The following is a 20,767-nucleotide window of genomic DNA, read 5'->3' on the forward strand; positions in this document are numbered from 1 at the left end:
CATGCGTCGCATAAATTATGAGGTTATAAATCAAACTTACTTATTCACCAAAATGCCAATGTGATGCGTGGTTACTATAGCTTGCTAATAAACAACAGTGGACCTCCGCATAACATTAATGACTTTCGCGTGTGCGTGTATTACTTTTGCTCAAGCATATCATACGCCAACAAACAATTTATGCACATGCAACTACTGTACTTGAACATCGCATGATTAAGCCCTTTGTAACTGGTCTGGTAGTGGATGATCATCTATTCAATTTTTAACTTTGCATTTTTTTCAGGTATTGTGAAAAATTTGCTTGGACCTCAGAATATCTCAGTTCCTCAGTCCCCAAGCAAAATATTTAGATTTTTTACAATACCTTCAAAACAACTGATGCGCAGTCATTAACCTCTGAATAGTAAATTGCAAGAATATTTCTAAAATATAATTATTATTACAATGCAGTTTCCAAGAATATCCTTTGGGGCTGTGCCCCTCAGTTCCTCGGTCCCAAAGCAAAATATTTAGATTTTTTACAATACCTTCAAAACAACTGATGCGCAGTCATTAACTTCTGCATAGTAAATTGCAAGAATATTTCTAAAATATAATTATTATTACAATGCGGTTTCAACTTATGAGTTGTTCAACACGTAAATAAAGGTGAAATCTTTACAGGCAAATATTATGAAGTCTTTTAATTACATGAAAAGGCCTAAAATTCCAAAAATTTCAGTTGATTCCGATTTTGCATTTGCAAGTTATGCATGATTATGTGTATTACACTGCTCCATGGGACAATGTGTTGTAAAAATCTGGTATTACCAGAACTAAATTCAAATTTCACGATATCTTTACTGAACAAATTAATCTGCAAGAAATTTTTTGTACATAAACATGTAGCCAAAGGTTTCCAGTGGTATAAAAATCTAAATTTTTTGAAAAGAAAAATGGGGGCTGATCGATGCTGTGGATCATGAAATGCCCCTTTTAATCACGCTAAACACAATCTGGAGGTACAATAGCTGGTTCAACGTATGACAATCCAATACAGCAGGATTTCTATTGTTAAACATTACATGTATTAGACTCTACACGTAACTCTTTGATAATGGTATGAATGCACATTATGTGCCTGTATTGTATAATTAGTTCAATATGAATGATTTCACCAGACTACTACAGACTAACCACAAACAGTCAGTGTCTCAGTATCACCCGATAATGAGGGTCAATCGTTCCATGAAGTATGACAGACGAAACTGCTACGCACATACCACATGTTTTTACGGTCTTTCGTGTAAACGTGAAGACACGCTCTATCATGATCATTAGACGGGCATGACCGAACAATCAGTCCCCATGAATTTGCGAGAATTCACAGCTAGCATACAAAGCATGGGGATCAGACTTGGACTGTTATGGATAGTCTGTAGTATTCTGTGGATTGAACTAGAAGAACACTGCTGTCAGAAAAGAAAAACAACAGCTACATTTTGTATACCACTCCTGCACTAAATATCCTTGCCACGCCCTTCAAATCCATCCATAAAATCATGCATCCCATTGTATTTGCCAGCCACCAGAGCATGCTCCACTGGCATGAAGCTAGTATACACAAACAAGGAAACAAAACACAAAATTACATGTACAGCTGAGTTTACTTTGATATGACATACTATTGAACTGAACATCACACAAGAAGAAACTCGGCCTTGGTTTTTGAAGCGTTACAGTTTCGAAAGAGCGTTTTTACAAATTACAACAGATATGGACATGAGAAATGTGTTGTTATTGTTTTGTTTTGTGATACTTGGATGGTTCTTTAATGAACAGGAAGAAAATCAATATTTTGCCGATCTGATATTTTTCTAACATTGCTAATTATCGGCCGGGCCAATATCTGATCCGGTGCATCGGTCAAGCATTTGATTTGCTTTTCAATCCCGTAACCATAAATATTTGTAATTAATTTGAATCAGCAAATTTCAAAATGGAACAGTAACAATATTAATTTTACACCTGTCCACACCAAACTGGGCGGGGTCCATTTCAATAAACTTTACAACTCTAAATTTATTGTTTGTAACGACTCGAAGTTCCATTTCACTAAACATACTTACGAATGGTAACCCTTTGTCAGAACAATGTAATATGGATTTACTACAGGGATCATTCGTAAAGTTACGTCTAGTATTACCCTTCGTAAAGTTACGTCTAGTATTGGGTATTCATAACTTTACAAACGGTTACTTGAGTTATGAAGGGTTAAAAGTTTAGTGAAATGGACCCCTGGTTGCATCCAACCAGCAAACCAAAATATGGAGTTTCTTTTGCAAAATATTTACAATATTATATCAGCATTTCTAGATCTACGGATCAATTATGAACAATTTACTCTACAGTCCATCAATCACTTGTTTGATTTCTACCAACAAATCCATCCATGAACTCATGGTATCCGAGTACTGCTCCACCAACAAGACCCAACTTTGCAGGTATCCAGCTATATATAAATAATCCAACAAAATGACATACATTTGTATAATACCTGCTATGGAAGATATCATTTCAGATAGCTGGTATATGAAACCAATGATTGCTGAAACTGGGGTAAGGCAAAATAAATATTGATATTTCAGGATTATTTCAGGATTTTGTTTCGTTTTTTCCTGAACAAAAGTATAGGTTTTCTACCACACACAAACTTTTTGTCATGAATGTAATCAGGACTCTCAACTATTTCAAAGACTTTTTCTCTAGAATGAGAATTTGTAGCTCATCTAGGAGAACCCTGATGATGTAATACTACATGTACATGAAGCAATGTGTTGCCTAAGCTTTGATTGCATGTATGCACTGTATTGGCTGATAATAAATAATAGTTTAAATAATAATGATTGAAAGGTGTTTGCACATTAGTGATATACGTGTATTGAAAACGGGTATTGAACTTTTTAATTTTGTGAAAGATCGAGGGGCCAGTGACACAAAGACGTAACTCCATTTTTTTGCGAAATGAGATTTTAATATCGAAATGTTCAAAAACATGAACACTTTCCAATAAACACATAAAAGTAACTAATATTTAGCAGTTTTTAGCACTAGTACCCCATTGAAATCAATGATGATGCCCAGTGAAACATAGACTTAACTACGGTACACAAGTCAATGTGGACCATTATCTTTAAACTCATTTTTCTCAGAATGGCCTAAATGGAGTTGCGCCTTGTGTCAATGACCCCTCGAGATGATCAATGAACAATTGCAGTATAAATAAATCATTTACATTACAAATACATTTTAAAAACAATAGTTCTTACTGTACTCAGTACTTTTGACTTTAGTTTAATCTTCAGAGCCAAACATGGCAGAAGTGATCCATAATTTGTGACACGATCTGGTCCATGGGAGCCAAAGGCGGCAAATTTGAAACTGAGATAAAGGTAAAAATATGGAGTAAAAAAACAATAAAATACATAAAAAAATAAACATTACAAAGCTTTAGAACTTCCAAGTCAAGTATGCTAGACCTTTGGTGTTTTCAGTATATGATAGCCTAATGTTTGTATAAGATAATAATTATAGTAACTCAATTATCAAAAATGTCTCCTTTGGCCCTCATGGAGTAGATTGTGTCACATTCCGTGCTTTAACTCCATGAGAACTACCTGCCGATTGGTCAAAAAGAAGTTTTCATTATCAATTGGCCCAATCAGCAACATTGTTAGAATAATTTCACCACGCAAAAAAATTGGGGTGAATTGTTTGCAAACATCCATTCTGATTGGTGATTAAAGTGAAGATATCATGTAATTGACCAATCAGAGGCAATGTTAGATCAGCAGGTAGTGCTCAGGGGGTTAATCTGATGTGTAATTATTGCCCACAGGTGTCTGGTGAGTTGCATATTACTATGTTGCATTTGCCTAATGTTCATTTGCCTGCCCTACAATAAAAATCAATCAAATCATCATACATTTTACACTAAAATGATGATTTAATGAAAAATTGACTCTGATATGATCATCTTCAAATGGCCCAGTCATTCAAAATCTAACATATCCAACTAAATTAGAACAATAAGATTATTACTTGGCAATAAGATTATTGATTATTACTTGGCAAGATGTATGAAATTTCAGATGAAAAGATGACTGCATCAGGAATGAATGGTGAGCTGTGCATCCATTAAATGTCTTTATCATCAGCACGTCCTATAAAGTTTTTCATCTGTATCTCTTCCACTTCCATTTTAAGAAAAGATTCAACTGGTACCCAACTAAAATGAATTATGGAGTAAAAATTAACAATTTAGAAGTTGATGACATACTTTACTGACAATGAGCTATACAAATGAATTCAATCACTTCATTTTAAGTCAGACATATACATTATTAATGGCAAATTGTCACATATATGTGGTGTGATCAAGCAAAATCAGTTTGAAGTCGGGTATATTAAATTTCCAGTTTTCTACATGATTTTATAAACCATGTGCAAAGATATATTCTGCAGAAAAACCCATTGAAATTGAACATTTCTTTCCAAAGATATGAACAGTTAAAGTGTTTCCAAAACAATAGGCAACAAAAGAAATTATTTCCTTTGTTTGGCTGTATCTGAAAATCAATATTTCCAACTTCTGACTGATTTTCCTTTTTATACTTTGATCACAGGAATCATTGACAGTACAAAATTGGCCAGGGGTGTAGTACCCCCTTAAGGATTCTAAGGAATCTAAGGAATGGGATTCTAAAATTTGATTGAGCATGTGCATCTTAACCCAACCATTTGTTTAGTCAAGCAGCGTTAGGTTAAGGGATGCAGCAGATAGGTTGCTTTGTAACAAGAAATGATAGTTGTGGACTTGTTAGAAGCAATTAAGGCTAAAAAATGCTTTGTCTCAAAATGCCCCACATGTTTGTTTTTCTTAGTGTGTCCATTTCAGCTGAAATGGCAAATTCCTTTTTTTTATTTCCTTTTTTCCCTTCAGTTTTTTGCCCTAAAAACATGGAATTCTGAGAAATGTGTTGAAGAAAAATCACTTGATTTGATTATAGTTATAGGTATAAAACAATTGATATGTATATGAACCAAAATATACTTTTGAACACATGCAAATCTTAACTGAAAATTAAGTTTCATAAAAATCTCTACAACAAAAATCTTTAAAAAAGCATTCCGCATTCATTTTTGAAACTGCCAAGAGCTTTGACCCAGCATTTTTTTACCATAAGAGGCTGTGCAATAATTATGAGCCCTGGGGAAGGTAAAACTGAGGGGGTACGAATTTCTTGGCAAGCTAAAAGGTGGGGGCAAGCAATTTTGGCAGGTCAAAAGGGATGGGGGGAAGCAACTTTAGCACACATTTATGGGGCAAGCAATTTTTGGCAGGCAGAGAGAGGGGAAAGCAATTTTTGGCACACTGTTTGGAAATTTTACCCTGGCTCATAATTATTATACAGCCCCTAAAATTAGCATTTTCCATCTGATACTTTAAAATTGTGCAGTATGCTGACTTGATGTGCAGCTGTACATTTATCAAACAAGATAAACACAAGATATGTATAACGACTACATATTAAAATTGCCAGCAAATTTAAAGTGCTGCAAAGAAATTATTTCAACAATATGAACAAAAACTGCCAGGGTGCATCCATGTTTAATACATGATTGTAAAGTTCCAATTTGCTTTTAACAAGTATGCTTGTTAAAACATCAATGTGACATATATTACAGAAAGGTAAGTATTGCACACTCAAAAGCTAGTATTTTAACAAAATATTTTATGATTCTTCTTCAAGCACATAATAGATACATATTTGAATTTTACATTTCAGAGCATTGTCATGATTGTGATTTTCGGCAGAATATTTCAAAATTACACACAATTTTGCTTTCGGGTTTTAAATTCCAATAAACATGTCTATATACAAAATTAATTTTACCATTAAATAATTCAGGAATCAAATCAAGGATATTCATAGTTTAAAATTGAGATACATGGGTCAGTCTATGAATGTACAAACATAAACAGGTTCAAAGCCATAAGAAAGCAAGAACAGTTTCCCAACCCAAAGTGTTACAATTAAACAAGACAACAAATAAACACAAATCACAACCGGCACCGGCATGGGATTTGAACTCACAACCTTCCGATCTCTAAAGCCATAATGTACGATCTTACAATATGAAATTGGTTCATTTCTTCATACCAGATTCTTTGCTATAGGTTTACTTATGTCCCAACAATCCATTTAGGTGTTTAAACTATTACTAAATGGAATCAGTCAAATTAGTAGTGTTTGTAGGTCAACAGAGCAATTTCAATGTAAAATTGTATTACGACATTAAGTTCCACTACATAGAACTCCATGTTAAATGACCAAAATTGCCAGCGAGGTTTCTTTCACTATACCTCATTATTTCAGCTTAAAATGGATAGAAACCCTTCCTGACAGTTATTATTATTATTTACACATTTTGGGTAAAGAAAAACAACATTAAAATTGGATGGAAATCGTATATTATTGCTTTAAAGAATTGTGCCTAATGGCTGTGATTGAATGTGCACTTCAAAATCAGCACGCTTACAACAATTTAAGCTGCTATGCTGAGATCATCTCAGCACTTACACCTGGGTGGGGTGAGGCAAGTGAGGTCAAGCATCTTGCCCATGTGTACATTTTGGCGCTGCAGGTACCGTGAGCTACTCGGTGTTTATCCAAATCTTTACCACTGTGCCCTCATTAATTTAATAGGCCATCTTAATTTAATTAGTTTGTCCCCATGCGCATTAGTAAAATTGCCCACTTTTTGAGCCTTATTCAGTTTCTTTCCACTGTTTTATTTTTCATTCTAAATCCACCACACAAAAATCTCACATCGGACATCGCAAGATGTCAAAATAGCCTAAATCGTAAATCTCAATAAAATTCTTAATCTTGACCATCGTGAAACCTCTTTGAGAGATGAAAAGGTGGCCTATTCTTGTCAAAAAGTTCGTCACACAGATTTAAAAAAAAGTAAAATAAGAAAACTCTAAAAAAATGCATTCGGCATTAGGTTTTTAACTTGGGAAGGGCTTTGAGACAAACTATTAAATTAAGATGACTTAAGCTTGTTTGAGATCCTATCATTGTGACCAGATAGATCTGGTCCAATCAGGCTAAAGTCGGCAATAATTAAAATGAGATATTGGCAAAAAGTGAGGAGAAAAAACATAAAATGGACATATAAAATGTTCATAGCTTTGCCAGCAAGTATTCAAGAGACCTGGGGATTCAACATCAGTAATTGTATGTACTGAGCAGGGTTATAGCTAGGCAAATTTTAGTGCCGTGTAATATTTATATGAAATGGTAAAAAAATTGAAATTTTGATAAGAATTGTAATTTTTATACTGATTGTTCATTGATTTTGAAACATTTGAGACTGGAGTGCCGGGTATTTGGGCTCAAAATTAACTTGAGTGCCGGGTAGAAATTAAGAGTGCCGGGTGGATCCGCCTGCCACCGCCCAGCGTAGCTACAACCCTGGTACTGAGCAAGTTAGTAATGGTAGTACATAACTCAAGTTTCAAAATTTCCGACTTTGGCCTGATTGGATCAGATTGGTTCATAATAGGCAAAAGTAAGATATTTTGCTAGAGGTCCTGTTTGGTAGCATGCGGTATTACTGCATGTTTAGCAAAGATACCAGTCACCACGACGAAATGAACATCATTAAAATGCTTGATATCCTATCCATCCTTTCTTCCAATAAAAGAATCCAATGCTGTAAAGGCCCCAAAGAATTCCTCACATGCTTGAATAGCGCCTACAGGCAAAAAGCTAAAAACAAAAAGTGGAAATACAGCATATATTCCATAACTATGTTAGTGTTTCTCTGAAAAAGGCGAACATCTCTTATTATTATTACAATAGAATATAATTTGCGTAAGGTTTTTGTTTAATGTGACATTTTTCATTAAAAATGAATGAGTTTATGTATTGTTTTGATGCTTGCTATGAAACCAAACAGGTGAAAATGCTAACACTGCAATGTGACAACAAGCATGGTAACCTGGAGCTAATTAGTAGCTATTAGTGAAATGCAAAAATATGAAATTGGCCATCAAACTTATTTTGAGTTAATTAATACAACCTTCAGTTTGATCCATGGCCGTATGCACTGATTTCAACATCTTAGTGTGATTTTAAGCATTAATTTGATCATTAATTGCAATGTTTATAAAACTAATCTGCTGCTGTCCTCAACTACAAGCAATGATCAGGCTAGTGACCATGGTGATAGGGTGTTTTTAAGCAATGCATGCAAGCACTAAACCATTTTCCAGTCGATGTGGCAGTGACATCCGTTTTTCGCTTAAAGCAATGGCGTACACGTAAATGCATGTGCGAAACAGTTGCCTCAATGTGTTGACATCACTGCCACATCATGATGAAAAATGGTATAACTACAATAAAATAAAACACGGAATAACTTCAGAATACCTTACATAACTTAACACACAATATTTGTCATATTATAACCCTAATCTTAACCCTAACACAAACCTTTGAACATTGTAACCTTAAATCCAAGCCATAATACTACAAGTATGAAGAGTATTCATACTCAAGTTAATCCATGTTTCATTTACATTTCTGTTTGGAAAGCAGCATACCATTTATGCAAGTGTCAATTTGAAGCTTGATGAACCTACCCGTTATCAAGCCTAGACATATTATTGACTTCGATTTGATGCCGATGACTGAGGTCATACTTTTGTTGACCTCAATCATCGGCATCGAATCGACATGGATAATATTCTGAGGCTTGAGGTGGGTAGGTTCAAGCTTCAAATTGACGCTTTCATTGGGGTAATATTAGCTAGTATTAGCAATATAGCATTAATGTTTTCTCCTGATTGCAACAACAACAAAAAGCATGCATTAGCAGACTGCTATGGGGCATAAGCATTTCTACCAGAATGGAACATTCAGTGCAGGAATCTGCAATTTGCATATACAAATTTGTAGTCTTTCACATGCAAATTCAAGAATCTTTCAAGATTTGTAACATGATCAAAATAAATTATGTTATGGAGGCATATTGACATAGATCAGAGGGGGGGGGGGGTAATTCCCCCCAATATTTTGTTAAGTGGGAAAGGTCATAATGAATGTTGTAATAAAAATTACCATCAAAATTCAGTAAAAGATGATGATTTTTTACTTCAGACACTACTCATTTTAATAAATGTTCCCTGAACGTGACAACTTAATCACAGGGGCACTAATTAGGTTGAATACTGTACATTTCTTTGACAATTAATGTACTATCTAATCAACATTTTTATCCTTTTCAGAACATTAAAGATCACTTGACACAAGACTAGAGTTTACTTTGTTCACACCAATTATTCATCAAGGATAACACTTACCTCTTTAACCAGACCATGATGTAAAGAGTCCGTGGTACCATTAGAACTCGCTGATTGGTTAACACGGCTTGCATGATTTTCTCTACTACATATTCTGGTTTCAAACCTGGCAAGAGTTCAGGATGCCTGGAAAACAACATACATTAGGCTTTTACTATTATTATATTACATAACTATTACTCTCCTCATTTTGAGGCACTTTAAATGTTACAAACATCTCAAAACACTGCTGTTTTAGTTCAGAATCACTTTACTTTCTGCTCATGTGCAGCCACATGTGTGTACTTTGTAACAGCATGATGCGGTATTGAACAGCATACTTCAGGTCAGTTTTATTTTGCCACACATCACAACGAATTATACAGGTGCAACAGGAGAAGTGAATATAAAATCTATGACACACACACACATTCCAAAAGTAGCAAGTGTAAACCCAATTTATGGCTGCACTACTCTTACAGGTTGAGCCACAAGGATGCCTTGGCACAAAAGTGTAGGTTGTTGTCCTTAGAGGTGGGAATAATATGATTTTGGAATATTGGCCATGATTAGAGGAGGCTTAAATACATTCCCACAATACATTATGATTGGGAAATTTGATCAATATAACCTTATTTTAAAGGCAAAGTCCCCATTACCACACACACAAAATGGTCATTTCAAAATTGCAGCCAACAAGCTAATAGTCGAGACTTAAAAAAAATCAAATTTGATTTCCTACAGAAAATATTCATATTGTCCAGCTGCATTAATTTTATTTCAAGTCTGGCGATGTCACTCAATGTTTTGAATGTTAAATAAAAGGATGAAAACACCAGATATTTGCACACAATCCTGATGCAAGATATGGTCAACTGTGCCACATGTGTACAAAAGGCAGACATACCAAGGCCAGAAACCCCATTGGGTTATGGGAATGTATTTAAACATCCTCTGGGCCATCATGATATAGATCATTTTCACCTTGATCCTACAAGCTTCCTTGCAATAGCTCCGTTTATGAGAACACCGATTTTGACCCAGATACTAAAGTAGTTCCCAATTTCAAATCCTGGTCATGGAAAAGATTGCTTTTCATTCATTGAACCAACTCCACAGATCAAATAATTTGTGATCTTAACCTTGATACAAAACTTACTTGACTTTTACACCTTTGAACATGCCAGTATTAATCAGATATGGATTGACTATGGTAAAGTTGACATTCTCAGCTCCTACAACAATAGCTTCTCTCTCCACAGACTCATGGAGTCCAACAGCTGCAAATTTACTCATGCAATAATCCGCCATACCAGGTGCCCCGAAGTAGCCAGCAATACTGGCAATGGTCACTATATGACCATGGTCATTCTTGAGCATATCTGGAAGGAACGATTTCAATGTCTGCAAAAGGACAAATTGACAAAACAATCTATGTTATGGCATCACATTTTTAAATCTATTTACACATAGTGACTGGGATTGGTAAAACTGGACCAAAAACTGTGATTTGGTCCTAATTGTAAATCTTCTTTTTCATGAAGTATTACTTTATTCCCATACTCCACACTGTCTTCTTTTCCTCTCCAGCACAAGCATAGGCCCAGGGTCTATGGCACAAGTCACATTTTGTTAACTAGTATGATGAATGATAGACACAGGTGTTGGCCCTGATCATTTGTTCGTATATCCGCCATTTTGGATTTTTGCCATTTTAAGCATTTTGAAACCAAAGACCAATTTTTTCTTCATTTTTTAAAGACCCCAATTAATCTGTATGCAATTACCTATCATGTGAGACATGTTAATGGCTTGGCTTCGATTTAGTTTTCTTCTTCTGACAATTTTCACTTTACGGCCGCCATCTTGGATTTTGGGCTGAATTTGCATAAATTTTCAAGTTTTACCGGATTTTTAAGCCGAAGGCGAATTTTTTCTTCAAATTTTGAAGTCACCAAGTAATCCTTGTACAATTATCGTTCATATAGTACATGCAAATTGGTTGGCTTCGACTTACTTATCTTTTTTTGAACTTTTTTGAACAAGTGATCAAGCGGTCTATGTACATCAACCCCTGTGTAGAATGAGGTTGAAGTGGAAGTTCACCTTTATTTTGGGCTAAAATACTTATGTAAATTGCAGTGGTTACACAATCCCAAAATGATGCCCACTGGGAAATATTTTATCTTTCCCCCCTCGAACAACTAATCCTGACACACCGCATACGTAAATACTTGGACCCCACAAAAGAATTTTTACAAAAACCACATTGAGCAAGACCATTAGACCATACTTGACCACATACTGGTAGAGTGACAATGAACTTCTTTGGGGCCAACACTATCAACTGCCTCCCCTGGCCCCGTCCAGGTCACATGCGTGCAGTGACAAGTTGGGGGAGAAGAGTCCTTGAACTAGAAGTTCTCTGCCTCCTACACTTGACTAAATGGCTTCAAAGAGAATTATAGGCACTGACAACCAACACATATTAGTGCCATGTATATGATATATGACCATTTTAACGCAACCATTGTGTGTTTTGGGAAGTGTTCACATTTTTTAGGCAGGGCGTACATAATGACATTAATATGATAACATTCAACTTTTAATCGGAGGTTTATTGTAACACAAGTTAAAAAGCTTTGAAAGGCAAAATACACACCAAAATGTTTGTATACAAATGAGGACCCCTTTAAAGCAATAATATTGATGCCAAATTGTGGACCACTTTAACATTTACATGTAACTACCGTAATAGATTTACAATGTTAAGTACACAAATTTAAGAAAGCCATTGTTTTGCTTACCCATGCATGCGCCATACTGTTAACTTCCATTGTCTTGATAATCTTTGCATCTGGTGTATCCAATAGTTTAGTGCCTGACACAATACCTGCATTGTTGATAAGAATAGTAACTTCACCTACTTCCTCTTTCACCTGCAATCAATCACAATTTATTTTATTTTATTCATCAGGCAGCAAACATCAAAATCAGAAATTAACATAAAGGAGGCCTCCTGAGCTGCCAGAGAGCACGGATGCTATGTGGGCACTCAATGAAATATCATGTGCCATTTGCCAGGACAACTGTTTACCAGCATTCATTCATTCAAACTCACACACAAACAACAAGAAAAAAAAACAGTGGGAGACTGACTACAAAAGATGGTGGCTGACAGCCGCTTTGAATGAGGCAATGGATTGGCATTTGACAATTGACTCAAGAAGGTAATTCCACAATGTAGGTGCATATGGATTAAATGAGTTTATGGTGAGGGAAAGGCTACAGAAGGGAGTAACAAGAGCGCAGCTGTTTAGGTTCCGGAGATTGGGTCTGGGGTGAGGTTTGTAGGGATTGGGAGAAGTGCATAGAGAGTGATAGATTTTTAAAAGAGCGCTTGGCAAGGAGAGGGAGATTTGCATTCTGGAGGAGGTCATCGTTGGAAAGGCTCCAAGATTGGAGGATGACCCGGGCAGCAAAGCGCTGGGCAGATTCAAGCCTATTACTCAGGGTGATGTTAAGGGGATGCTAAGTGATGCTCCCATACTCAAGCACGGGCCGGACCAGAGCAAGGTAAAGAGTACGGCGGATAGAGGGAGAAGAGGAATTGAAAGTCATGTGAATATAGCCAATGGTGTTATGGGCTTTTTTGCAGATATGGTCAATGTGGAGATTCCACGACAAGTTGTCACTAATGTGGATACTCAGGAATTTGACTGCAGAAACCCTTAAACCCTTTCAACAACCTGGTCATTCATGGTGAACTGCACATTTGGCAGCACATCCTTCTTGGTGGAGATGACCAATAGCTTGGTTTTAGTAGCATTGGGTGTCAGATGATTATTGACAAACCAGTTGTGTATAGTGTCTATATCATCTTGGAAAGAAACAACATCATCATTGCTGGCCATGGGTTTATACAGAGGGTTGTGTCGTCAGCGTAAAGCACCAGGGAACTGTTCCAGGAAAAATTTGACAAGCAAAGGTCGTTCACATAGATAAAAATAAATAAAGGTCCCAGAACAGATCCCTGGGGAACACCAGACACAACAGGGACAGGATTAGACACTACAGTCTGCATGCTTACCTTGGCAGCTGCTTCATATATATTAGACATCTTCTTTCTTGGATATATCACAGACATAGGTATGCGTTCTTCCTCCCATTTCTCTCACCAATCTTGCCCCCTGTACCCCCTCCCACTGGCTTACCTTGGCAGCTGCTTCATAGACATCTTCTTTCTTGGATATATCACAGACATAGGTATGCGCTCTTCCTCCCATCTCTCTCACCAATCTTGACCCCCTGCACCCCCTCCCACTGGCTACACTACAGTCTACATGCTTACCTTGGCAGCTGCTTCATAGACATCTTCTTTCTTGGATATATCACAGACATAAGTATGTGCTCTTCCTCCCATTTCTCTCACCAATCTTGCCCCCTGCACCCCCTCCCACTGGCTACACTACAGTCGACATGCTTACCTTGGCAGCTGCTTCATAGACATCTTCTTTCTTGGATATATCACAGACATAGGTATGCGCTCTTCCTCCCATTTCTCTCACCAATCTTGCCCCCTGCACCCCCTCCCACTGGCTACACTACAGTCTGCATGCTTACCTTGGCAGCTGCTTCATAGACATCTTCTTTCTTGGATATATCACAGACATAGGTATGCGCTCTTCCTCCCATTTCTCTCACCAATCTTGCTGTCGCTTCATTACCACTCTTATTGATATCCCACAGCACTACCAATGCACCACGTTTAGCAAATTCAACTGCCATCAACCGACCTAGGGTTAAAAAAAAAGTTGAATAATAGTTGATATTCTGCTTTAAATGGGATAGTCACTCAGTCAGGTTTCTGTTAAAATCCAAATGAAATGAAACTGGCAAGATTTTGGAATTACTCCTGTCACCTCATGAGATTAGGATCAAGAGTTAGGTCAGGGCTAGGATATACCGTATTTCGTCACCCCCCTCAAATAAACGCCCCCACCACTTTTTTTCAACCAAGATGTTTCAAAAATGCCGATATTTCCATGCTATCTTGTGTAGTAAGCTTACCAAGTTAAGCACATCATGTGGTCCATAATAAGCGTCAATAATTGGCGAAAATCTGGATCAGAAACCGGAAGTGAGCCAGAAGTCAGTGTTTCTAGTTCATAGTTCGTCATTTTAGCGTGTGTTTTTAGTTTACCTAATGATTTTAACGGGAATTATCGTTCTAAAATTGACCTTGAATAACGCCCCCCCTTGGGAAAATGTAACGCCCCCGGGGGTGTTTATTTGACAAAATACGGTAATAGAATTTTGGTTGGGGTGGCAAAAAAAACTGCAAGTCCAGAACACTTTTCGTAGCCTATTAATTAAGCAGAACATAAAAGTGATAGATCTATCCAAAATGACTTTTTCCTTCATAATTTCCAGTTTTATTAAAAAGCAAACCAAATTAATTGCATCAAAAACACAATGGAAGATAGTGTTATCACTCATCTGACATTTATTTGTAGTGCCTTCATCAACCTCGATGGGCAGTCAATGATGACGATGATGATGATGATGATGATGATACAATTGATGTGTACTTATGCAGATATCTTGATATTTACTTACCTATTCCACTGCCAGCCCCAGTAATCAATACCGTCTCATCAGCAACAGATTTCTTCCTTGGCGGTATGATCCATAGTACCCAAGATCTTACTAAGTAATACACCATCAAAAAATTCATCCATAGTGCATCTAAAACAGCCATCTCCAAATATCACTTATATCTGGTATAAGGGGAAAAAATCACAAGGTATCGTTTCAATAGTTTACATATGTACAGTTAGCACAAAAAAATCTACAATTTTGCCATGAAGCAGCAAAAACAACAACTACATCGGTAGGTACTCGAGAACTCCAGCTCTTCAAATTAGTCTGAGGTTGCTCACACCAGGTGGTGTAATTTCCAGAACATAGTAAAATATCATCAAAAATTAATTTTTTGATATTTTGTAGGATATGACACCACTTTATCACTGACAAAGAATTTAACTTAAAAATATTTTGTGTTTTTGTTACAAGAGCCAATTAAAATGTCGTTTAAAATACACAGACTTCTATGTAAATTCAACTTAATTCGTATTTTAAAATGCATTTTTCTCAAATTGGGCCCTGTTATAAATTTCACATTTAAACTTGTAATGTGGTTTTGTTCCATATTTGCCATTAGGCCAATGAAAGTCAATTCATTGTTTCCCGTTACACAATTTTTCATTAAGTGTAGGTGACCATTTCATTTTTCATTATTCATTATTTTATACTATTTCATTATTGTATCTGTTACAGGTGTAAACCAATAACTTGGATGTATACATGTGTTAAATCACAGTTTATAGTTTACAGATGTAGTTTACAAGCACATGAAGGTGATTGTGCAACTATTTTCAGAAGTTTCACAATATTTTTTACGGGATGAGATCAGAGCAGATCTAAAACTGCGGGCCAGAGAATTGAGTAGGTATTTATTATTAATTCATTATTAACCATATACCATGCTCCTACTGCAAAGAAAATCCCTGAAAATCAACAGAAAGAGTTTTATGATAAATTTAAAACCACAATTATTTATTGGTATGTTAAAGTTTGTTAGAAATCAACATTTTATTCAAAATAATGAAATATTTGGCCAGCTTTTGGTTTTGAGCAGAGTAGGGTAACGGGAAACAAGGAATCGACTTTCATTAGCCTTAGAACATGTCCTTTATACTACTACATGTATAGTACATTAAACCTAGTTCATCATGAAACAAAATTGTTAAAATCAGATCCGATTTACACACTATACAGGTTGCACAACTTAATTTAAACGGGCATTTCGTGATCCACAGGCACAGCATCATCGCCCCACTTTTCTCAAAAAAAGTTGAGATTTTTATATCACTGGAAACCTCTGGCTACATATAATGTTTATACAAAAAATTCTTGCAGATTAATTTGTTTAGCAAAGATATATATCGTGAAATTTGAATTTCGTTCTGGTATACCAGAACGAAATTACAACACATTGTCTATGGAGAGGTACTGTAATATACATATTAAAATCATGCGCGGATTTAGAGGGGGGCACAGCCGGCCCGTGCCCCCCTTTTGGCGGATCCCAAAAAATAAAAAATAAAAGAAGAGAAAGAAAAAAGAAGGAGGGAAAGAAAAGAGGAAAAGAAAAGAAAGGGAAAAAAGAAAAGAAAGAAAAAAGAGAACGGCACAACGTAAAAAGAAAGAAAAAAATCTTCGGGCCGATATAGCCTAATAAATCTGTAATAAATAAAAAGAGGAAAAGAGAGAAGAGAAGAGAAAGAGGAAAAAAGGAGAAAAAAAAAGAGAAAGGAGAAGGGAAAAGTTAAATTGCACGTATAATTAGTAGGCCCATGCCAAATAAACCGCACAGTAGCTCACAGTTTGGTATATCAAAAGTAGGCCCTATATAGGCCTAATATAGGCCGGATTCTTTTAGGCAGTACTTGTTGATTTCTGATGGCCCGTCGATGATGCAGGGCCCGTCACATTTTGTCACCAAAGTCAGTATTAATACGGACTCCATGCTGACTTCGATCCATGCCGAATCTCCAAGTCTTATAGGCCTATTAAAGTGTCAGTGTAACATTTTACAAATTGAGTTCGGGCCCTGTTTTGTTTTAAAAAGCAATGATATACTCTCGTATAGTGTAAAACAGATGCACCAAATGGCTTCAATTGGGGAACATCAGACACCCCTGCCTGTATAAACAACTGCCCGTTTTAGCTTCTGTATTTCACACCCAGCACTCTGAATTTATACAATAACAGTGAAAAAAGGTGGCTTCAATTGGCCTGTCATTTCGCAAATTTTATATTTTCGGCTCAAATTTTACACCATAATAGTGCCAAAATGGTCCACCAAATGGCTTCAATTAGGTTTTTATTTTGCAAATGTTTTCATTTCTGAGGGGTATCCCCTCAGACACCCCCATGTCGCGAAACGTTATGGGTACATATACAGCAAATTTTACAAAAGAGGTCAAAACTTGTCCACGAATGGCTTCAATTGGGCCGTCTTTTTGCAAATTTTAGGCATGTTTCAAACTAAAATTTTACACCATAATGTTGACAAAATGGTCCACCAAATGGCTTCACTTGGGTCTTCATTTTCCAAAAGTTTCTCACTTCTGAGGGGGCACATCCCCCTCAGACACCCCCTGCGTCAAGCAGCCTCCGGGATGACAGCTTGGCCATTTATTAAATTTTTTATTTTCAGGAGTGTGCCCCCTTTCTCGAAATCCTGTATCCGCCCCTGATTAAAATCATGCATAACTCGCAAACGCAAAATCGGAATCAACTGAAATTTTGGGAATAAGCTTTTTTGTGGTTATTTCACGGGCGCGACTTTCGGCCCGCTGGTTTTAGGCATGGACCTACTCAATTACATAGTAAATCCAGCACCTTTTGGCAACAGAATAAGTTCATGCAGGGATGTGAGTACTCTCACATCCCTGGTTCATGGTACAAATGTGCACAAAGGATCGTCTATGCCTGTGGTCATAACACGGTCGGTGTATGTTAAGTTGCATTGTAATTTTGTATGAATATGATATGCCGTTTTTTTTATTTAGGCACGATAAAAATGAGTACTCTCACATCCCTGGTTCATGGTACAAATGTGCACAAAGGATCTATGCCTGTGGTCATAAGTAACACGGTGTATGTTAAGTTGCATTGTAATTTTGTATGAATAATTGAATATGATATGCCGTTTTTTTTATTTAGGCACGATAAAAATGATCAAATGAAAGCCGTAATCAGGAGCATCAGCATAGGCAGGAGGTTGTCACCCCCTCCCTCCATCACTAAAAGCTGAAATGGTCGACTTTGTGAGCATAGCGAGCGAGCGAGAAAAAAAAAAGGTTTTTATGCTTTTCAACTGGTCAGAATTTAACAAACCGTTCAAACCCAAGGGAACGTCCTTTATTATTATAATACTAGTTCTTTGTTATTATTTACCTAAATCCTCTTACGCCGTCTTGGCAATGGATGCCTGGATGTTTATGATGGGTTTTGATCGATTGGCTGTCACTCAATTAATATTTAGTTATAATAATTGTTTACAGTTATTTTATAATTTTCAGTGGAGAAATAAGTTTGATAATTTATTATTAAAAATAACACGATATAAACACGATGAATGTTGTTGTTTTTAATGGTTTTTTTTTGTAATCAATATTATTTTTAAATGTATTACTACATTTATTATTATTTATTATTTATTTATATTATCTATTGTTATTTTTATTTATTACTATTATATTATTAAATTATTATTATAAATATTAATCATTATTTTATTATTATTATTATTATTTATTATTATTAGGCCTACTAGACCTAATATTATTATTACTATTGTTTAACATCACTATCTTATTTTTGAACTTGTAAAAATACAATTAAAAAGTAGGCCTACACTGAATTCATTTCAGATTTTTTCTTTATCTTTTTCTTTTTATAGGCCTTTTCGTTTATTTGTACAGCTAAGTATAATATATTATTTGTTTATGTTCTTATTTTTGCTAATTTCTTCAGGTAACTTTCATTTATTTATCATTCATGAATTAATTTAAATTTATTTAGATGGCACTGTATGCTAGCATAGTAGCATGATTTTAATTTTATAAGTTAATTTGTCATGATTTATTAAAATGACGACTTTGTTTATTATTTTACATGATAAATCTCTAGTACTAATAATTCCTGTATTGTTTTTATTTCTTTTTAAATCATAATATCATGATTCATTTTCATTTTTAATAAATGTATTTTTATCTGCTAAAATAATGTCAGCTGACCGTGGGTGACGGTACTCAAGTACTTGTGGCTTTTGATACCACTAGAAAAATCGAAGTCAAGTGGTGACTTCCATATAAGGCTCATATATATAATGGACGTTCCCTTGGGTTTGAACGGTTTGTAGAATTTAGGTATGCTAGGTGAATTCAAATTTGCCATCAAACTGCATCATTTTATATATCAAATTAAAGCCCTTGAGTAAACAAAGCCAAAACTAAAAACCTTTTTTTCATAGCACTTTCCGTAGCAAAGTTACATCTTGGCAAAGAATTCCATGTGCGACTTGATTATCACCATAAAAAATCATATATTTGGGTCAAGTGAAGTATAGAAAACATATTTATGTAGGTTTCCTTCACCGACCTATTCTCGAAAAAAATTCAAATTTCTATGTAAATATATGCATTGTGTTTGGGCCCCGGTCTCGGCGAATTTCGCTGACTAGCAAATGTGTTAATTAAAGCAATATTATAACATTATCATACAAAATAGATTAGCAATTCTTTGACATAAAATGTTAGTTTTTACTGTCAGATATATCCCCTTTTATTTTTTGAGCCGAACAACTACGGCAAAGCAAAGTAAATTGGAATTTACTACCAGCGCGTATGTCGTCAATATGTACCACTCCTTCGGTCATGTTATGGTATGACCCTTTGTTGTGTAGATCACCGTCCTGCACGCCGTGTGTACTGTGTGTTATGAACATCGTGTATGCGTTCGACTAATAATTCCATCGTAATAATAAGGCGCGGTTCCGGTGCTTTATTCAAAATCTCGGATTTTGACAAAACTACAGCACCTAGAGTCTTGAATTTTGCAGGGTATATTGGTTTAATAAAGTACAATATAATCGTGTAAAAAGTGAATTTAAAAAAAATCAGTGAGGGCGTCCTCCTCAGCAAATGTTATAATATGGCTTTAAGGTTTGCCTGGGATACCTACAGAATTAAAAAGGTCAAAATTTGCCCAGTAAAAGTATAAGGTTTTTAACAAAATGTTATCGTGCTATGTTTTCAAATTTTGCAAACCAAAACACATGTTATGTATCAGTGTATGATATTATTGATAATGTAAAGTTGGATTGAGGAGACTGACATCATCATGCATCATGTGACATGATGACAAATTTAATTTTAAGTAAGCTTATCTAAATTTTACTTACAATTTATGACAATACCGGCTCTTCACATCAGGCAGCAAATGCGATAGTGCTTCACTCAGTGTAGTTGAAATTTGACCTTTGGAACTAAAGATCAAGTTCCCATTATTATTTGTTTTGCATGTACACAATCTCAGTCGACCCTGGCCTGGCTGGCCTTTGCAGTGAGTAAGTAAACAAAGTGCACGTGGTTAAAGTTACTGATTCAGTTAGTGCCCGACAGGATTTTGAGAGTTGACAAAATGAATGAAAGAAATCCCTTTAAAACGAATGGCATGTACAGAGGGATGACAGTGCAGTAGGCCAAAAATTATTATTATTTATAGCCTAACTTTGAG

General features: G+C 35.8%; 1 protein-coding gene across 2 annotated transcripts; it reads right to left on the minus strand.

Annotated features, from left to right (window-relative positions):
• Window positions 1-407: 407 nt before the first annotated feature.
• LOC140158728 (epidermal retinol dehydrogenase 2-like) lies at window positions 408-20,486 on the minus strand. 2 transcript variants are annotated; one of them, XM_072181923.1, is made up of 7 exons: window positions 20,433-20,486; window positions 15,017-15,177; window positions 14,021-14,193; window positions 12,205-12,336; window positions 10,557-10,801; window positions 9,419-9,544; window positions 408-7,823 (listed from the first exon to the last, which is right to left on the minus strand). In XM_072181923.1, the coding sequence occupies exons 2-7, from the start codon at window positions 15,156-15,158 to the stop codon at window positions 7,733-7,735; spliced, it is 909 nt and encodes a 302-aa protein (XP_072038024.1). In that variant the 5' UTR covers window positions 15,159-15,177; window positions 20,433-20,486; the 3' UTR covers window positions 408-7,732. The 2 variants fall into 2 exon arrangements, with proteins under 2 accessions (XP_072038024.1, XP_072038023.1); XM_072181922.1 differs by lacking the exons at window positions 14,021-14,193; window positions 15,017-15,177; window positions 20,433-20,486 and adding an exon at window positions 13,612-13,694 and having other exon boundaries at window positions 408-4,270.
• Window positions 20,487-20,767: the final 281 nt, after the last annotated feature.

Source organism: Amphiura filiformis, chromosome 8 (genome assembly GCF_039555335.1).
Source record: "Amphiura filiformis chromosome 8, Afil_fr2py, whole genome shotgun sequence".
NCBI classification, from domain to species: domain Eukaryota; kingdom Metazoa; phylum Echinodermata; class Ophiuroidea; order Amphilepidida; family Amphiuridae; genus Amphiura; species Amphiura filiformis.